Genomic DNA, 19,139 nt, shown 5'->3' on the forward strand with positions numbered 1-19,139 from the left:
AGGAAAGGCCTAGCCCAACAGTCTCCTGGGCTGGGGGGTGGGGGGGGCCCTATGTGTTGTTGGAACTGGGTGTTGGTGTGGTTCGGGCTGGAGTGGCTGGCCACCATCACCATGAGGGCTGCCACATTCATTCCGGGCAAGAGGGCCCCAGAGCACAGAGGTGGCGCCTGAGCCACACACAGCAGGTGTTGAGGACAGAGGCGTGATTATTTTGCATCGGGTGGGGGGGGGCGGTGCTTAGGCATCAGGCTGTGTGCCCAGAGAGAGATGCTGGGGGGGCGGGAGGGATTCCTGAAAGTAGAATGCTTGACTGGTTAAACCTCAGGGAACATTGCCAGGGTGGAAGACCAGCTCAGAACCCAAACAAGGTCTGTCTACCACTCTTAATGTCTGTGGGCAGCAGGTATGGAAACGAGGGAAGGGAAGCACGTGGCTTTGAACAGTGGCAGCAGGCGGCCAGCAGGTGGCAGTGTGGGCTTGGAGTGGGTGCAGGCCCGCTGGGACCGGGGCCTGGAGCTGCACCTTTCTTTTTCTTCAGGACTGAGCCCCACTTTCAGGGCACTCCGGGGTCTAGGACTCTGCTGGTGGATGCCACTCGAGTTCGAGTGGGAGGAAAGGGGGACCGAGGAAGGCAACCAGCCTCTGTCAGCCAAGGGATCAACGAGCACACAGAAAAGAATTTCTGCAAGGGGAAGAAAACAACTCATTTCCGTCTAATTACCAGTCCTCCCACCCCCTTCCTGGTAGTGGAAAACATCAGGGCGCTGAGAGTCAACTGCTGGGCTCGGAAAATGTGCAGTCCCTGGTGTTCCTGGAGTCAGGGCCAAAACCTGATGGCCCATGTTGGCGACATTTACACTGGTCACGGCTCAGAGAGACGATGCGGTGTTTCAGGGAGCTTAAGAAAAAAAGTGAGTCGTGGAAGTCCCTGACTACCCCAATAGCGGTGTCAACAGGGAAGCGACAAGGTTTTGGGGGCTGCTCATCTTGAGAGAAGGCAGGCATTTTCGGTTTGCTGCTATTTATTACACTTAACGAGTGTCCAATGGCGCGAGCCCCTCACCCCATGCACTCCTTGAGACTGTTATTTTTGCAACATTTTTATTGATACGATATATTTATTTTGAACACAGAAAAGATACATTGTTGCTTATTTAGCGCTTAATCCAGGAACGAGAAAAGCTGTTTAGCTCCATCCCTCAAACACTGATGAGTACTTAGGGATTTTTATCTTTTCTCCCCTAGTACTCTCTAGGGTTGCAGAAGCAGGATGCATTTCTTAAAAGAGTCTCATCCCTGGAGTGCATTTAAAGGCTATACAGTACAACAGACAGATATTTTTTGCCTAGAAAACAGTACACCACAGAGGCGGACAGAACTGCTTGTAAACAAGGTCCCTTTCCTGGTGGAGTCGGGTGCTCCGGGATGCCACAGAACCTCTGCACGGATTCCTTTCAGTTCTGCACCAGAAGAAATCCTATTTCTACAGAAAATAAAATTCACGATTGCCATCCTTGTCACCCTTCTTCTCAAGAAAGGGATTACTGAAATGTCTTAGCCCTTCATAAGAGGAATGGAGATGGGGGGTAGAGGATGGGGGGGTGGGGGGAGGCAGGGCGGACTTGAGGGTCCCACTCCCTGCCATTGGCAATGCTGGCGGGACTCTCTACAGAGATGTTCGGCTGCCACCCTCTGGCAGGCTGGGTCTTCGGAAATCAGCTCTGTTACTTGCATGGTCTCTGATGGAAATTGCTGGGATTTGTGGGCCACTCTCTAGGCAGGCACACCCATATATTGCCTTCTGGGGTGCCCCTGGCAGTGAGGCCCAGATCCAGCCTCTCGTGGTGGTATGCTAGTATTTAGGGGGCCCGCTTCCCCTGTATTTCATCTCTGCGCCTTGGAGGGCAGGGGCCAGAACGCGTCGGCACACAATTCCCAACTAGGATCTGCCACCCGGGGCCGGGGGGGGGGGCTGGCAGCCAAAACTCGGGCCCTGATGGTCAGTTGGGCACACACTTAGCGAGGGGCCGCGTCTCTGCCTCAGAGCTGTGCCCAAGCTACCCTTCTCTTCTTTGAAGACCCTCAGCCCTGGGCTGTGGTTGGACAGACATGGGGACAGCCGTCACCCACCACCACCACCATCGCATGCCCGCCCAGGACTCTGCTCATCACCTGTCGCTGGGGGTGAGGGCCTCCAAAATAACCCCGCCAGCGCCACAAGGCCGGGGGCACTGGGTGAGGGGGGGTGGGGGGGAGTGGTGAGGGCCTGCAGGCTGCGCCTGGGCCCCCAGACCCGTGTCCCTCGCCCCATAAGTGGCAGGGTGGTGATATTGTGGCTGCCCTGGAATTGAGGGAGAGGTACAGTGTGTGGCTGAACCTCGCTGAAGCCTGGCCCACCGCCCAGGAGGGCACGCCGCCCTGGGGTGGTCGAGCAGTTTCTGGAGGCAGACTTAGAGTTTGGGCACAGCCTGCCAGGCGAGGGCAGAGGCAAACAGGCCAGGGAGAGCAAGGCCCTGTCCCTCTCCGCCGGTCTTCTCCCAGCATTGTCTGCAGGGGCATAACCAACAGGCTGGGGAGGAGGCGGGAGGTCAAGAGAGCTTCATTTTTAATGAAACCTTAGCAGAGGGGTTTGTGTGGATGTGGGGGGGCTTGTGTGTATTCACATGTCTGTACATGTGTGGTGCATATGTGGATGTGTGTGTGCACATGGGTGTGTTAGTGTGGATGTGTGTGTGCGTATCTGTGTGTGCGCGCATGCCCTTGTGAGCCTGTGTGTGTGTGTGTGTGTGTGCGTGCACGCCCTTGTGGCTCAGCCCGAGGGACCGGCAGGACCTGGCTGGCTGGGTCACTCACAGAATCCTCTCGGGACCAGAGGCCGGGGCCCGGGTTGGGGCGGGTGAGCCCTGGGAGCTCCTTGGCCCTGGTTCTGGCCCCGGCAGCGGCAGCAGACCCGATGGGGGGCTGACCCCACACACAGCCTCATAAGGGGGCAGGGTATCCATGGAGACGGTGCGGAGGCCACCGTGGCCCAGGATCCTCTGTGCCTGCTGGGGTCGGCCGGGGCCGGGGCCGGGGCCAGGGCCGGGGCCCGTGTTCAGGGCGCCATCCAGCACGGGGTACGAGTCGGTCAGCGAGTAGGGCGGCGGTGCATCAGTGGGGACGTACAGCTGAGTGGCCCCTGGCCCCACACACTCCTCGTAACTGCAAGAGAAGAGGCTCCCTCAGGGCTCGCTGTGGAGGCCTTTCCCAAGGGCTGGGGGCATGCTGGCGCTAATGAGACCCCTCACCCCCCCCCCGGAGAGGCACCCCAGAACCACTGCGGCTGGGTTCTGGTCCCGACTCAGCCCGTGTGCCGTCACTGAGCGGCGGGCCTCACATGGCTCGGAGCAGTGGCCGCGGCTGATGGAGAGGCTGCACAGCTCGCCCTGAGTGTGGGTGGTGCCGGGGGCAGCAACCTCGGGCCATCTGACACTCCTTGGTCTCAAGTCACCAAAGTGGCCCTTTCAGGCTGAGGAAGGAGACCCTGGGGCTCCTTGGAAACCCGTAGCTACAGGCCAAAAGAGCACCTGCTGCCCCCCCAGGGGGTAAGGGGTACAGGGTGACAGGAGTGGGGCCAGAGGGGTCTCCTGGTAGGGCAGCGATGGAGGCCCTGACCTCCCTTCTATTTCCAACTATTAACTCGTGGGTCATCTGCCTGAGGGTGCCAGGGAGAACCCACAGGCCCCCCCCAGAGAAGAATTCCCCAATGGGACCGGGCCACCTGACGGCCATGAGTGCAGTTTGGACACAGTGAGGCCTGACCCAGTGCATGGGGTTTGGGTTTTGGGGGTACATACTAAGAAGCTGGGGCCTGGACCCTCCACCCCACCCCCTGACCCCAGCCTGAGGGAGCTGAGCTTTTCCTTCTCCAGTGACATCTGTTCCATCATGCCCTGTGTCACTGGGACCTGCTTGGTCAGGAGATGGCCACGCCCAGAGATTTTCTGCATTTACCCCATTTGGGGGAGATGTTGCTATTTCCCAACCGGGGGTGGGGGAGTGGGTTCACAGCCAGTGCCCCTCCCGCTCATGCCCTCCTCCCCTCGAAGCCTCCTTACCCTGGTGGAGAATCGGGGTACATCTCTCGAAGCACTGTGGCGTCCACATCCCCATCAGAACTGAGATCCAAGGGTGGGGACCAGTCCTCGGCGGGGCTGCAGGTGTAGCGTATCCTGTGGCTCGAGCGGCTGTATGTGTGCCTGTCGGACACTGCAGGGGACAGACATTCAGCCTGGGGGTTAGACCGGAAGCAGGGAGCGCCCAACATGTCTACCTGAGGCCACTGAGAACCTGTTTTCTCCAACTCACCATCTGGTCCCTCAGCAAGCCCAGCTGCCTGTCATTCTCTCGGAGCTAGCCGCAGAATGTGAGCACCCCTGCTGCGCTGCGCAGGCTTCTCAGAGAGAAAGCAGAGCTGGCTCTGCCCTGGTGGGGCTCCCAGGGTGGTGAGCAGCCTGTCCTGGGGACAGCCCGGTACTGAGCAGTGTGTCATGAGATCTGATAGATGCAGTCCTGGCCCTATGGGAATAGTGATGAGCTGACCCAGCCTGGAGGTCAGGGAGGCCCTCCTGGAGGAGGGGCTCTTAAAGCTGAGTCTAATCTAGGAATTAGCCAAGAGAAGAGGGACAGGCCGGGCAGAAGGAACAGAACAGCTTGAACCAAGGAAGGGGATTAGAAAGAAGAGTGTGGTGTGAAAAGGAAGCTTTGAAAATGTAGAGAAGGCCTGGGGCGTGAAAACTGGGGAGTCAGGGAATGAGGGCTGCAGAGGTCTCTGGGGTCAGGCCTCCCTACTCCCTGTGCCCAACCATACATTATTCCCTTAGTTATCCCAGGAGAAAAGGCACTTCTGTAATGAATTCTGGTTATTCCGTGTACTGTATTCTCCTCTGTTTTGTTTGTATGTTTACCATATATTAGCACATTAAAGGCTCTGAGAAGTCCTGCAGCTGAGAATTACATTTGACTGCGCTTAGGCGTATTTGACCACAGAATCTTTTCTTAGAACTAGTAACACTGCTTAGGACGTGCTGATAGAGCACATTCATTCTACAAGTGTGGTTCAGAGGGGTCAGTGACTTGCTGGAGGCCACACAACAAATTATTGGTGGGCCCAGAGGGCAGCTGGATATCCTGGCTCCTCGCTCTATAAAGCTCTCCACCTCCCAGTTTCTGACAGTTCTAGTAGAGGCTACGGGACAGATGGCTGAGTCATGAGATCTCCCCACCCACGATGGGCGGGCAGCCAGCTCCTCCCCTCAGAGATCAGGACTCAACATCAGGGGTGGGGCTTACCGGTCTGGGGTGGGGCTCATGACCCTTCTTTGAGGTCAGCAGCACTGTCCATCCCCATTCTACATTCTACAAGCTGAGGCTCAGGGTCACAGAGTTGGAATTCATGCACAATCGGTATAACCGTAAAGACTGTTCTTTCCACTCCCCCTAATCTCTTTTCCCCACTCCTGATACAACAGTGAGTAGAAAAATCTGGATGTGAAACTCTAACTGCAGGTATAATCCCAGGGTTATCTATGGACATCGAGACAGCTCTCGGAAGAAAATATTCCAGACACGTTAACAGTGGCTCTGTCTTGATGACAGGATCATGACCCTTATTTTCTTCTTTATATTTTCTGTATTTTAAAGGTCTTCCACGGTGAACACATATTGCTTTTCTACTAGGAAAAAGGTACCCAATAACGCATGCTATAAAAAAGAGCTGAAATGAGATTTGTTTCCCTTTAGGGTACCAGCTGGAGGGTGAGGATGTCTGGAAGAACTTGAAGAAGAAACTCAGGAAAGAAGAAAGCATGAAATAGGGTGAGGACAGAAGTGGGATGTGGGCCTCTGGGCTCCGGTGCCGGGAGGGGCCCATCCACCATGCAGGAGGCTGTGGCTTGTCTCAACCTTGGGAAAGCTAAGGCTGTGTCCTGGACCGGGGGGTGGGGGGGTGGGGGGGACGTCTGAGAGCTGACAGAGCTGAGCCACGCTGTCGTTCCCCTCTCTGCTTGGGCTGCTTTCCTGGGACTTCCCAGAGGCTGAGCAGCTTAGGTAAACTGAGGCTGCCCTGAGGCACTCACCTAGCTCAGACCCCAATCCTGAGTTGACCCAGCTCAGTCCAGACAGAGCTCCTGAGGAACAGATGGAAAGACTCCCCCAGCCCCTCATTTCAACTCCCCCCAATTCCTTTCTTAGGCCCTCTCCTTTCCCAACTTCCCAGTCAGCACAGACCCTGATGGTCCAGGCCTCTGGAAGCCCCTCCAGCCACCTCATGGGGAGTGAGACCTCCCTATCCCCTTCTTTACCCAAATCAAGAAATACCTCAGCTCATGATTTAACCCCTTGACGAGCCCGGGAGTGGGGAGAAGGAGTTTGCGTCCACGGAGATCTACCGTGCTCTAGCCTGGTGACCACATTCTCCCTCACACCTGTGAGAGGCACTGTGGCCGCCTCCTGCTCTCAGATGTGGAGACTGAGAGGAGGGGCCGCTTGCTCTAAAGCCCCAGCAAGTAAGACGACACCAGGTCTGTCTCCTAAAGCGAAAGATCTTTCCATCTTCTAGAAATAGAATTTCTTTCATTCATTCATTCATTCTTAAACATTTATTGGCTCCTCTCTGTGCGCCTGGCTAGACTGCAGAAGGGCTCTGTGGGCAGGCGGAGGAGGGCCAACTCTGTCCTGAGGGCAATGGGGAGCCACTGAAGGGTGTTGAGCAGAGGATGGAAGTGTTCCCAGGTCAGTCACTTTGGTTGCCTTGTGGAGAATGCCTGGCAGCTGCCAGGTAGGTGCTGGCAAGGGGCGGTGGCCAGTGTCACCGATGTGGCCCTGGCTCAGGTTTTCTAGGGGGAGAAAGAATGGAAAGAGTGAACGTGTATTGAGCATGCACCCAGAAGCCAGGTACTGTGCTAATTTAGTCCTCACAGTAACTTTAGGGGTGGGTCCCAGGGTACCCATTGTGCAGGTGACTCCCCTGAGGTACAGGGTGGTTAGACAACTTTTCCCGGGTCGTACAGTAAGACGTGGAAGATGAAGGCCGTTTTGGATGCCTGGTTCTGCGGGGCCTGTGAGACCTCGAGGAGAGATGCCTGGGGGATCCCTGGCCGAGGGTGACAGATAGTGCCTGAAACTGGCGGGTGGCTGAGATGGAGCCGGGAGCAGGTGTAGAGAGAAGACCTGGGGCCAAGGGTTGGGTTCTGAGGGACCTTGATATTCCTCCCCTCAGAGACTAGGAATCTACAAAGAAGTCTGAGAAGGAGCCGGCTGAGCAGTGGAGAGACCAGGAGAGCCTTAGTCAGTGAAGCCAGGGGAAGGGGCTGTCTGAAGGACAGAAGGGTCCCCAGTGCCACCCAGCAGGAGCTTGTCGGCGCTCTGCTGCTTTGTCTTCCCCACAGCTATGCGCGGTGTGCTTCCCTTCTCCTCCCTGGCCTCCTTCTGAGGCTCCTGGCACCTCCGTGCACCCTCCAGGAGGCGGGAGGAAGCTGGGGGGGAGTCAGTGCCTCTGGGCTCCCCATTGAGGCCCCAAGGAGGTGCCAAGGCAAGAGCCGAGAACATAAGTGGGGCAGGGAGGTGGGAGCCCCCCAGATGGGTACCCCTGGGGACAGGGATGCAGGGCTGCCACCAATCAGCCTGGGGCAGCAAAGGCCTGATGCCAGGCGTGGCCTGGCTCTGACCTGCTGTCACCCCACTGACTCCAGAGATCAGGGCCAGGGCCTCGCTCGTGTGGCACTGGCCCTGCGGCCTCCAGGCCCATCTCTCTCCTCCAGGCCAAGGTTGGCCTCTCAAACCTCAGCTTAGGGTTTACTGTGGGTCCCTCTCCCATGCTCTAAGTACCAGGCTCAGGCCTGGGAACTTTCAGGCTGTTCAACAAGGTGCTTTGGTTTCCCAGTCTTTAAATGGGCTAGGGGCACCTGGCTGGCTCTTGATCTTGGGGGTGTGAGTTCGAACCCCACGTTGAATGTAGAGATGACTTAAAAAAAATAAAATACTAAAAAAATAAAATGGGCGAACCCAGCCTTTGCATTGAGGAGTAAATGGGGTGGTTCCTTCCCTGGACCGCAGAGCATCTTCTCTGGGTGAGATCCTGTGCTGGGCTATGGGCCCCACTGACTGAGAGCTACACACAGGCCCTGCTTTCCCTGATGCAACCCAGCTGTCCCATGACAGGGGCACTGGTAGACGTGTGGGTAAATGCCAAGCAAGTACAGGGAAGGGCGATTCAAGCCTGCCTGGGCGGGATGAGGTGGCATTTGAACTGGGCCTGGAAAGACAAGTAGGCTTTTGTCAGTTGGGGGACGTATTAGGAATGGCATTGTGGGCCTAGGAAGAGCATGTGCAAAGGTGTGGAGGTGGGGCGGAGTGTGAAGGAGGTGCTTGGGGACAAGCTGGAGGAGGGCAGGCAAGAGTTGGGCCCTGGGAGGCGGGCAGGCTGACCGTGCTGGGCCTGACCAGCGGCGCCTTATGGTGCGGGGTGGGGGGGGGGTGGGGGCGGGGAGGGGGGGGGTGGAGAGGGGGGCCCAGGCTCCTTATTGGGGGTGGGCATTCCCCAGGCAGGAGCCTCGCACTCCTCAAAGGTCAGGCAGGTGCTGCAAGCATAGGAATAAGCCAGGCCGGGTCTGGGCAGTGCTCCTGGCTGTCTTCTTGGGGAGTCCTCGGCCTCTGGGGACACTAGAGGGGACTGGGCTGGGTGGGCTTTCAGCACCTGCCTGATTCATGCTGACTCTTCTCTTTAGCTTCCCTTGTTGGGCACTGAGGGCGACCCACTGACCGGCTGCACCCTTCTTCCATCGAGGCCACTTGTCCCCTGCCATGTGATGTCCCTCTGTGTCTTGTTCAGAGGGCCAGCTTCCTGCTCTCCTGCTTCTCCTAACTACATTGCCAGAGGAGCAACATCGGGTGTGCCGGGCCCCTAGGTCTTGAGTGCGTCTGCCGGACGGGGCCCTGGGCGCGTGGGGCGCCCCTGCTGCTGTTCGCCCGCACCTTCAGCCCCTCAGGGGTGTGAGCACCAGTCCCTCTGAGGCAGGGCTGTGCAGTGGGGAGCCTGCAGGAACCCAGGTCGGGCCACCTGGGCTCAAATCTGGGGTCCGCCTGGCTGGGTGACCCCAGGGAGGTTCAGCACCCGCTACAGTCTGAGTGTTTGTGTCCCCCTGCCCCCCAATTCATATAGTGAAATCTGACCCCCCCAAGGTGCTGCTAGTACGAGGTGGGGCCTTTGGGAGATGATTAGGTCATGAGGGTGGAGCCCTCATAATGGGGATCAGTGCCCTCACAAAAGAGACCCTAGAGAGCTAGCTCGTCCCTTCTATTGTGTGAGGACACAGTGAGAAGGATGCAGGCCCTCACCAAGGCGCCAAATCTGCAGGGGCCTTGATCTTGGGAGTCCCCAGCCTCCGGAACGGAGAAATAAATTCTCTTGTTTACAAGCCACTCCGTTTCTGGTATGTTTGTTATAGCAGCCTGAACGCCCCAACCTCAACTTGCTTATCTGTAAATTGGGAAGGTAATAAAAAGTGGTCCGACCTCCAGGACCACGGTAAGGATTAAATGAGATTATCTGTGAAAAGTGCCCGGCACATAGTGACCCCCCGACTGCCCAATTCCTCCCTGCCTCAGCTCCCCGGCTGCAGCTGTGGGGAGCCGTAATTGCTAAAAGATGACCCCTTCCTCACCCAGTTAACTCTGGAAAGGGGAAGGAAGTGGCACAAAGCTGCTGGTTGATCAGGGCATGTTGGGAGGGGGCTGTGGATTTCAGGCCTCCTGAGGTCCAGGCGGATGAGATCCAACCTAACCAGTTCTTGCATTTTTCTTTTCTTTCCTTCTCTCAAGCTCTGCTTGTCCTGGAAAGACTCCCAGGCCTTGCCATGGCTCTGGAGCCTCCAGATGGCTTCATCTTCAGTGTGATGGTGGCCTCTGGGCCTATGCAGCCCCCCAACTCCGGGCAGAGGCCCCATCAGGCCTCAGGGCAGGCTTTTTCCTGCTCTTGACAACCGTTCAGAAATTGAATGAATTGAGCTCCTTCTTGCTGCTTTTGGATAACGGGTCCCTTCTAAGTGTAAGACAGAGTCAGGTGGCTGCATTCTGTAAAAAGTTCAGGCCTTCTGGCCAGATGGACACTTCCGGGACTGGTTGGCCCAAGAATTAGCCACCCCTGTGTAAGGGAGATTCTCCTAATTGGGAAACTCCCCAATCAGTTCTGTGTGCACTTTGCAGGCTCTCTGGGGGTAAATTCATTCACTCATCATTCATTCCGTCATTTATCCATCCACTTATTCATATACCCATCCCACCCCCCACCTATCCATCCCTCCACCTTCCTATCTATCCATCTTTCCATCCATCCACCCAGCCATCCCGTCTATCCATGTGCTCGCACATCCCACCCAATCCACGCCTGTATCCACCCCCTCCAGCCATTCATGCTCTTTTCATGTGTCCTTCTGTCCACCCATTTGGCCATTCGTCTCCCATGCCACCCACTCAGCCATCTTCCCCTTCAGCCACTGGTCTGTTCACTCATTCACCCCGCCCCGTCCCCCCCCCCTCCATCCCCTCATCCCCCTACCCATCTGTCCTCCCATCCTGCTCACCCATCCCTGTCTCCCTCTGTCCCTGCATCCAGGCTCCAGCTGGACCAGACCCCCACTGCCAAGGCTGGGGAGTAGCACCACACCCTCCCTTTGACCTCTGGCGTCCCCCTTGGCAGACTACTGGACCTCCCGAGCCTGAGAGCATTCCGGTGAGTGCCTCCGGTCTCTCCCTGACCCCCCGCCCCCCCATGACAGGGCTGCTGCCTCCCGCACGTCTCCTGGGTGGCAGTCACAGGAGGCCGGGCCCCGGGGCAGACGGCAACTCACAGTATCCTTGCTCGTACTCTTGATGGTGACGGCGGCGGTGGCGGTGGTGGTGGTGGTGGTGGCGGCGGTGGCGGTGGCGGTGACGCTGGAGCCGGGCCTGCCGGTCCCTGCGGATACTGCCCACGATGATGGTGATACAGGAGAGGATGATGACCACACCTATGACTGCGCTTGCCACCAGTACGGGAGACACGAGCAGGTGGCTGTGCTCCGAGCTCTCTGAGAACGTGGGGTAGAAATAGCTGGTGCGGTTGTACCGAGCTACTGCGGACAGAGAGACAGAGGACACTGGCTCGGGGCTTCCTCCTCCAGCCCTGCTGCCCTGTCACTGATCTGTCCCTACATAAATGGAGGAGAGTCTGGGTTCAGCCCCAGGGACTGGGTCCTGCCTACCTGTGCGAGGGAGGTAGGTAGCAAAGCAGTGCTTTGCTCTCCTGCCTCAGGAGCCTCCGCTACCGGGGCTTGACCTCCCCTCCTCTCCTCTCCAGCTCCGGCCCGAGAGCTCAACTAACTCCCAGATAGGAAAAGAGAAACTCAGAGAGGGCAAGAGGCTTACCCGAGGTCACACAGCAAATCACTGGCTGAGCTGAGGCTTGAGCTGAAGACTCAGGACTAGACAGGGACTCTACTCTGCCAAGACTTGAGGTTGGAAGGTCAACTTTACCAAGATCTTGGAAAGGGGTGGGTGATGGACCCAGGAGGGGGGGTGTCAAAGTATGAGGACCAACTCTGTTGGCCTCCGACACTGGCTTTCTGCCTTGGGGTGAAACCTGCCCAGGGAGGTTCCAGGGAAATCAAATGGTAACTGACCCAGACATGTCAAGGGGTTGGATCAGAGCAGAGAAGGCTTCCCAGAGTGGCTATACTAATATTAAAAAAAAATACAGACTTTAAAACAAAAAATGTCACTAGAGATAAAAGGGACATTTTATAATGACAAAAGGGGCAATCCATCAGGAAGTTGTAACAATTATAAACCTATATGCACCGAAGAACACAGCCCTAAGATGCAGGGAGTGAAGGCTGATGCACTGAAGGGAGAGACCAACCATGTGGCAGTAACAGTTCAAGACTTCAGGACCCCACTTAGAACAAGGTACGGAATTCGGTTTCATGTCTGCTTTTGATCGGTTGTGACTGCTCGAGTTTTTGAGGAAGTGCCAGCTTCTTCTTTTTATTCCCTTGGCTGTCAGCTAGCTGCCCTAAGCCTAAGTTGTCCATTTTTCCTCAAGCCCCACAGATGAAAGGTAGCAAAGGGGCGCTCCTCCTTGTCTTTCTCTGAGGCAAAAGAGATTTATTTAAATTGTCCAATCTGACCTCAGTTTAGGAGGACTCGAGTCCTTGGCTATGGACATGAAGCACGCCTGCCTCTCTTTCCTCAACTGAGACCAGTGGCAGACGTTACTAAGTGACACTGGTCCTCACGGTGATTCCTCCTGGTCAGGAAATGGAGCTTTTGGCCCCACTCGTCTAGTGTGACCACAGCGCCCCGTGCTTCTACTCTGGAGCCAGTAGCCAGGGCTTTGGCTGGGATTGGAGCTGAGCCATGGTCACCTGCTATCAGATTCTCTCTAGTAAAGTCCAGGCTAGCCAGCTGTCCAACCGATGTCACCCTTTTCCTCCTCACCAGGTGGCCTCTCACTTTGGAAGTCAAGGGCAGAGCTGGGGCGTGTCAGGGACATCAGCTCTCCTCCGAGAAGGCAGGAGTGTGGAGGGGTCCACACAGCCATCAGGGCTCCGGACTGTCCTGTTTGGTGTGTCCCCGCTGCTGCCATGGCTTGGGTCACACCGGTCACCCATGACTCAAGGCAGACGTGCTCCCGGAGAGCTGGCCCCTCCAGGCTGCAGGTGCCCAGCATGGACACCTAGAGCTGGATGTGAGGGTGCGTGCCTGTTCTGCTCGGCATGAGGTGCCGGCCCCTCAGGGTCACCTTGAAGAAGCCCCGGCGTCCGCCCTGTCGGCCGCAGACGAGAGCCTCACCCCCGGCAGTGCCCGTCTCATTACCAGCTGGGCTCAGGGATGGCCTCACCCGTGCCTGCAGATGGAGCCCGTGGGCGCCGGCATCCACCTGATGGCCGGTTGAGGGATTAATCTTCCAGGCACTGCGACCCGCAGAGGTAGGTGCTGCTTTAAATTATGAGGGAAACTTGTAATTTCTAAACGCGGGGCCAGATACATACGATGGCAGAGAAACACGATGACAGCCCTCCTTCCCACCCCTCTGCCTCCCTGTCCCCCTACACCAGCTGCGGCAAGGACAGAGGATAAAGCAAGCTTTGCCTCTATCCTGGACCTTCTTCCCAAGCTGCTTCTACAAAGGTGCCCATGGTCAAGAGGAAATTGTGCCCAAAGTACCAGCTCTTCCCTGCGAGGCCGCCCTCCCTCCACAGAGCAGCCTGAGTAGCTACCATCTCTGGGACACCTACTGTGTGTCCCACTCCATGCTTAGTACTCCTCACACACTTAGTTCTCATGATGGCCTAAGATGGGATGCCCAATTTAACAGGTGGAGAAACTGAGCCCCAGACAGGTTAAGTAACTTGCCCAAGGTCACATAGCCCACAGAGAGGGAGCCGGGTCAGTGGCAGCCTCAGGCCCACGCTCTTAGCCAAGCTGCTATTCTGTGGCTACCAGGCACTAGGCTCTGGGAGCTCATGTGGGTTTTTTTGGGTTTTTTTTTTTTTTTTTTTTGGATCTTGATAAATTAAAACGTTCCTATGTCTAAAACGATGCTTGGCTCCTTCTGGATCACTTTATTGTAGTCAAAGCAGGCCATGACCTACCGCTTGTGCAGGGTGGAGCGTATCAACAGCTGAACATTGCTGATAAGACACCAGGATTCCAGAGAAGGGAGCCCACGTGTGTCAGGACGAGAGAGATCGTGGCAAGTAGGTATTCAGGGCTGAGGGGCAAACAGTCCAGGGCTGGGGGAGGGGACCCCTCTTCTGTGTATCTTCCATCTCTGCATCTGTTCCAGAGATGTGGTTGGGACTGTGGGGAGGGGCCCTGGGGCAATTTCTCCACTGAGGCGCAATGTGAATACTAAGGTAGCTCTCACGGAGCATTTACCGGCACCGGTCAGGCTCTAGACCCTTTATGAGCACCAGGATCTCATTTAATCATCACAGCAACCTGAGAGGTAGGTGTTGTCTTTCCCTCCGATTTTACAGATGGGGAAGCTGAGGCACAGAGGTAGTAAAAGAGGTGGAGCCAGAACTCAGATCCAGCTTGTTCTATGCAATTCCCGAGCCTACACTCATACTCTCTCTGGCTCCACATGGGATGGGAGCCCCTGGAGGGCAGGACCCATGTCCTCTCTGTTTTGTCACTGGATTTCTCCAGTGCCTTGGGCCAGGGCAGCACAGAAAGGGAGCTGGGGAGCCATTTGAATCCCAAGGAGGGAAGTCAGGGATGGGTTGCTCTGTGTGCTTGGGTGCGTGGGGGCGGGCTACGTGAGCTCCTCTCTGTCATTCTCACTCACCTACTGGCACTTCCTTCTGCTCATCCCTCACCCCACCATCTAGCCCAAACGCGGGATCCGCAGATGTTCACGAGCACTGGCAGATTGTTGGAATGGAAAGGGGAGTAGATCAGGTCTTAACTGAGGAGTCTGGGTCCGGGGTGGGCTCCAGATGGATGCTAAATCAGTCTGGCAAATCGCACCATAGGAGAACCTTGGGGCCCCCAGTGAGGGCTTGGTGCACCTGAGGAATCATGGGAGAGGCGGAGAAGCTGGGAGTGGCCAGACCCTGAGGGCTCTTGAACGTTGAATCAAGAGACCGTGCTTTATCCCCAGGGCAAAGAGAACACATGGGTGAAGGAGTGTGGTCAGAGTGTTTTAGGAGAGCCCTCTGGCTGCAGACTGGGGAGCAGAGTGGGAAGTGGGGGACCAGGGAGGAGGCTGCTGCCAGGGTCCACAGGAGCATGGAGCTGGAGTGGAGGCTGAGGCCCATAGCCCCACAATGTGCAGAGCTGAGTATGGAGCCGGGCTCAGGTGAACGCACTTGATGGGCATAAGGCCACTGCAGAGCGTTCCTTTGCCTCTCTGCAAAGATGTGCTCTGAGCAGGCCTCAGGGACAGGCCTGATGCTTCCCTACTCTGCGGGTAGGGTCCCAAGGCTGGGGTGGTACCCAGGGCCATGGGCCACTGCTGTGCCAGGCGGAAGTCTCTGCCTCCAGACTTCGGGTCCTGGGCTGGGACTGGGAGCCACAACGGAGTCAGAAAGCTCTACGTGACCCAGGCTTGCATGTGGGGCGGGGTCTGGCGCCTGCTGCTTCTCCGTCCAGATGCCTTTGTCACCCTCCATTTATAGATGAGGATGCTGGCTCTTGGTGAGCTGAGGATTTGCCCTAGCTTTGTGGCAGATCTGGGATTTGAACCCAGGCATGTCTGATAATTCAAGGATAATTCAAGCAGGATGTGGTGGGGGTGGAGGCAGGGGACCTGGGTTCTGTTTCTGGTCCCATCACTCACGTGCTATGTGACCTTCGGCACGCCCCTGCCCTCTCTGGACCTGCTTGCACTCTGTCCAAAGAGATACTTATTCTTGAACATCCTCCTTCCAGGGTGGGTGAATGGGTCTGAGAGGGATGGGGAGGGGGTGGCATCTGGGTGCGCACGGTGGGTGTGAGGGAAGGTGACAAGATCCAGTCCTATGTCAGGGGGATGGGGTCAGGGCTGGCTCCGGTCTGGGAACATGCAGGGCAGGGAAACTGAGGCAGATGATCACTACCAAGTCCTTGTTGAGTGTAGCGCACAGGCAGCTCTCCAGTCCCTCTGTCTGGGTACAGGGCAGCGGTCTTTGCAGCCTGAAGCTCCCTGAGGAGTGTCGACAAGGGAAGGGCATTGAGACACTGGAGGTGCTGAGCCAGCATTTTTGGCCTCTAGGCCTGCCCACTCCCTCGGAGAGGCTGGCTAGAAGGAAAAGGGGGGCCATCGACTCAAATCTGACTGATAGCTCCTGTCACAGGAAAGTCTGAGGACATTTGTCATAGGTCCACTTCCCTGGCAAGTCTGGCCTCAGCACTGCACTTCTTCCTACACTGCTGAGCCCACCAGGATGAGGCCAGTGAGGTCATTGGAGGGAATGTGGGGAAGAGGATTCAGGCGCCATCTTCCCTCTGGTCCCAGCCTCCTGGCAGGGATGTGCAGAGGGGCTGGGGCAGGGGACATGGCAGGGCAGGCTGACTTGGTTGGGCGTTTCTGGGTCTCCTCCTCCGTTTTTTAGGGTAGCCTCTCAGCCTGCTTGCCGATACCCATCCTCTGGTTGCCAGGTTGCCTGATGGAGAGATGTCAGAGTGCTGGGGGCGTGGAGTCAGGGACGTCCACATGGTGGGTCTTGGAGGACAAACCAGCAACATCAGAGGAGGGAGGAAGGAGCACAGAGGGGTGAGGTCCCAACAGAGCTCAGGAAAGGAGGAGGTACTCCTCGGGTGAGGCTGTAGGGAGGTCACCTTGATGGCAGCTAAACATTGGGATTATGGAGGTGAGGAAAAGGTGACTTGGTGGTCAGGATTCTTCTTACGATGGGGATGCGTCTCTACAAGAACTCAGCTAATGTCATGTCCAGATCCTGAAACATTTTACTTGGCCATTTGTGGCGTTATAAGTGGGGTAGATTATAGTGGAAAGGAGAATTGGAATGTGAAGTCATCTACTATCAATCCTCTATAAATTCACTCAGCCAACCAATCATCTACCCTCCCATGTATTTATCTACTTGGGCATCTATTCAGCATTCACTTGATCATCCATCCATCCACATATTCAGCCAACCATCCATATATTCAACCATCCATCCATCCACCCATCCACCCACTCACCAGTACTCATTAAGTGCATATTCCATGCCTGGACATGTGCTAGACGCTGGGAACACGACATGAATCAGACCATAATGAACCTCCCCAACGTGGGAGGCAGGAGGTCCCATGCAGGTGCCCCAGTGTCAAGAGGAGAAGCTTGGGACACGATGGAGCTCACTGCTCTCCCTTCACACAGAGTAGCTCTGCTTCATCTGTTTTACGGATCAGGCTTACCAGGGGAATGCTCCACTGCCTAGTAGAAGATTCTCAACCACTGCATTAAAATATAACTGGAAAATCTAAGTGACTACCCATAGGTCTTTCATGATTCCATAAATATAAGATGAAAGTGATTTATTCCACTATTAAGATGCCACTTAAATAAACTCACCAAAATTAACTCACATGGACTATCACTTCTACATATCCAAATTCTGTAAGCTTACTGTCTTGTTATCATTTGCTAAGGTTTTATCTCTGGTTTGATGGATAATTTATTTATTGGCTGGCAAATTTACTGTAACAGTGTCATGAACCGCTTTTCCCTACTTCTTTTTTTTTTTTTTTAAAGATTTTATTTATTTATTTGAGAGAGAGAGAATGAGAGAGAGCGAGTACATGAGAGGGGAGAGGGTCAGAGGGAGAAGCAGACTCCCTGCCGAGCAGGGAGCCCGATGCGGGACTCGATCCAGGGACTCCAGGATCATGACCTGAGCCGAAGGCAGTCGCTTAACCAACTGAACCACCCAGGCGCCCCGCTTTTCCCTACTTCTACAGAGCAAATGGTGAACTGGCCAACATTACAGAAGCAAAGCCATGACAGAATTAGGCTTTCCACTTGGGCCCACACCAAACTGTCATTTTCTTGCTAGAATCATCACTGGCCCCGACCTCCTCATTTTCTCTCCTCTTTTGTCAACACCTAAAGTTGGCTCTTATGCTGTTTTCCACAAAATACACAGGTTTTTATAACACCAGCTGAGTCACGGTCAATGTTCAATGAGTAGGAAGTCATGTAATTGTGTTGGGAAGCAAATGCCGGAGGGCTGGCGTGGCCCACCCATCAGCGGGGGGATTAGCTCCCACATCCCAGCTTGCATTATGAGACTCAAAATCATGGCTTGGAAAAATGACCATTTACTACAACATGGACTTTCTAGGAAGTTCATGAATAATTGATACATAACATGTTAAATTTATGAATGCTGCAAATTATCCTCAGCTATCCCACCACAAGCTGGTCCAGGCTCGAGCTGTGTACTTGGGCCACAGTATTCTCTTCCTCAAGTTTTGTTTTGGCCTTTTGCTTTCGTGGGTTCTGATTCTGGAAAATGTTAGAGGTGATGGGACTTTGTCCCCTGCTCCACAGAGGTTCCCACAGCTCCCAGAATTTATGAGACCATCTGGGAAACCACCAGGGCAACAGTGTATTAAAAATAATGTCCCAGGGACGCCTGGGTGGCTCAGTCGGTTAAGCGTCTGCCTTCCGCTCAGGTCACGATCCCAGCGTCCTGGGATCGAGTCCCACATCGGGCTCCCTGCTCCGCGGGGAGCCTGCTTCTCCCTCTGCCTCTGCCTCTCTCTCTCTCTCTCTCATGAATAAATAAATAAAATCTTAAAAAAAAATAATAATGTCCCAGAAGTAGACAGGGCTTCTTCTGGGAATGCAAGACTGGTTTAAGACCAGGAAATCTATTAATATGTCATTTCCGTAGGTAGGATGAGAAAAATTAGTAGACGGGGCAAAGCCAGACACCTCTTGGCCATGATAAATCCTGGTGATCTTAACTGATTGTTAACATCACACTGAGCCATGGAGCTTTGGAATCATTTCTCACCATGTGGTTTGTGGAACATGGATTCCTAAAAATATCATGGGATGTTTGAGAAAAGCCTTTTATCCCCTGAACCCCCAAGATTGCTTTGTAGCCCCTAGTGATCTTTGGAGCCAAACCAGCTCCGGTACCAGGCCCTTTATTCACCAATATTCTGAGAAGGGTCGCTCCTCAGCCACCTTCCGGGTGTGGGGGGGAAGCCTAGAGGTCTTCCGCCAGCGTGTCTTGTCCTAGGCTCTGGCTAAGTAAGACACTGACGGTCCTGGGTTCAAAGCCTGGCCCTGCTTCTTGCAGGTAGCGCCGTCTGAGCACTTCACCGCTCTGAACCTCTATCACTTCATCTATAAAATGGAAACAGCAATCTCTGCTATGAACTAATCAAAGCACACTGCCTAGCAGAATGCTTGGCACATGAAAATGAAACCTTAAAATCTTAAAGATATCCCCTAGATAGAGATCTAAATGTGAAAGGCAAAGCAGTAAGGCTTCAAGAGGAAAGCACTGGAGAATGTCTTCATGACCTTGGGTTTCTTAAGCAGATACAAAAATACCATTAAAAAATTGATGTTTGACTCTATTAAAATAGAGATCTTTGGTAGGAATTTGGGCTTC

The 19,139-nt window shown here is 55.1% G+C and overlaps 1 protein-coding gene across 2 annotated transcripts in view; it reads right to left on the minus strand.

Annotated features, from left to right (window-relative positions):
* Positions 1-829: 829 nt before the first annotated feature.
* The window catches only part of BEAN1 (brain expressed associated with NEDD4 1), a 37,280-nt gene continuing 18,970 nt past the window's right edge, over positions 830-19,139 (minus strand). Inside the window, exons 3-5 of one of the 2 annotated variants that reach the window (XM_064580682.1) lie at positions 10,887-11,147; positions 4,098-4,248; positions 830-3,201 (exon numbers count right to left, since the gene is read on the minus strand). In XM_064580682.1, the coding sequence (XP_064436752.1) occupies positions 2,850-3,201; positions 4,098-4,248; positions 10,887-11,147 (764 nt within the window). In that variant the 3' untranslated portion in view covers positions 830-2,849. Of the gene's footprint in view, positions 3,202-4,097; positions 4,249-10,886; positions 11,151-19,139 lie in introns of both variants that reach the window. The other variant, XM_045890996.3, reaches the window with a different exon arrangement.

This window comes from Mirounga angustirostris, unplaced genomic scaffold (assembly GCF_029215605.1).
Source record: "Mirounga angustirostris isolate CCGP_5_RB_7025 unplaced genomic scaffold, mMirAng1.0.hap1 SCAF_16, whole genome shotgun sequence".
Classification (NCBI taxonomy): Eukaryota; Metazoa; Chordata; class Mammalia; order Carnivora; family Phocidae; genus Mirounga; species Mirounga angustirostris.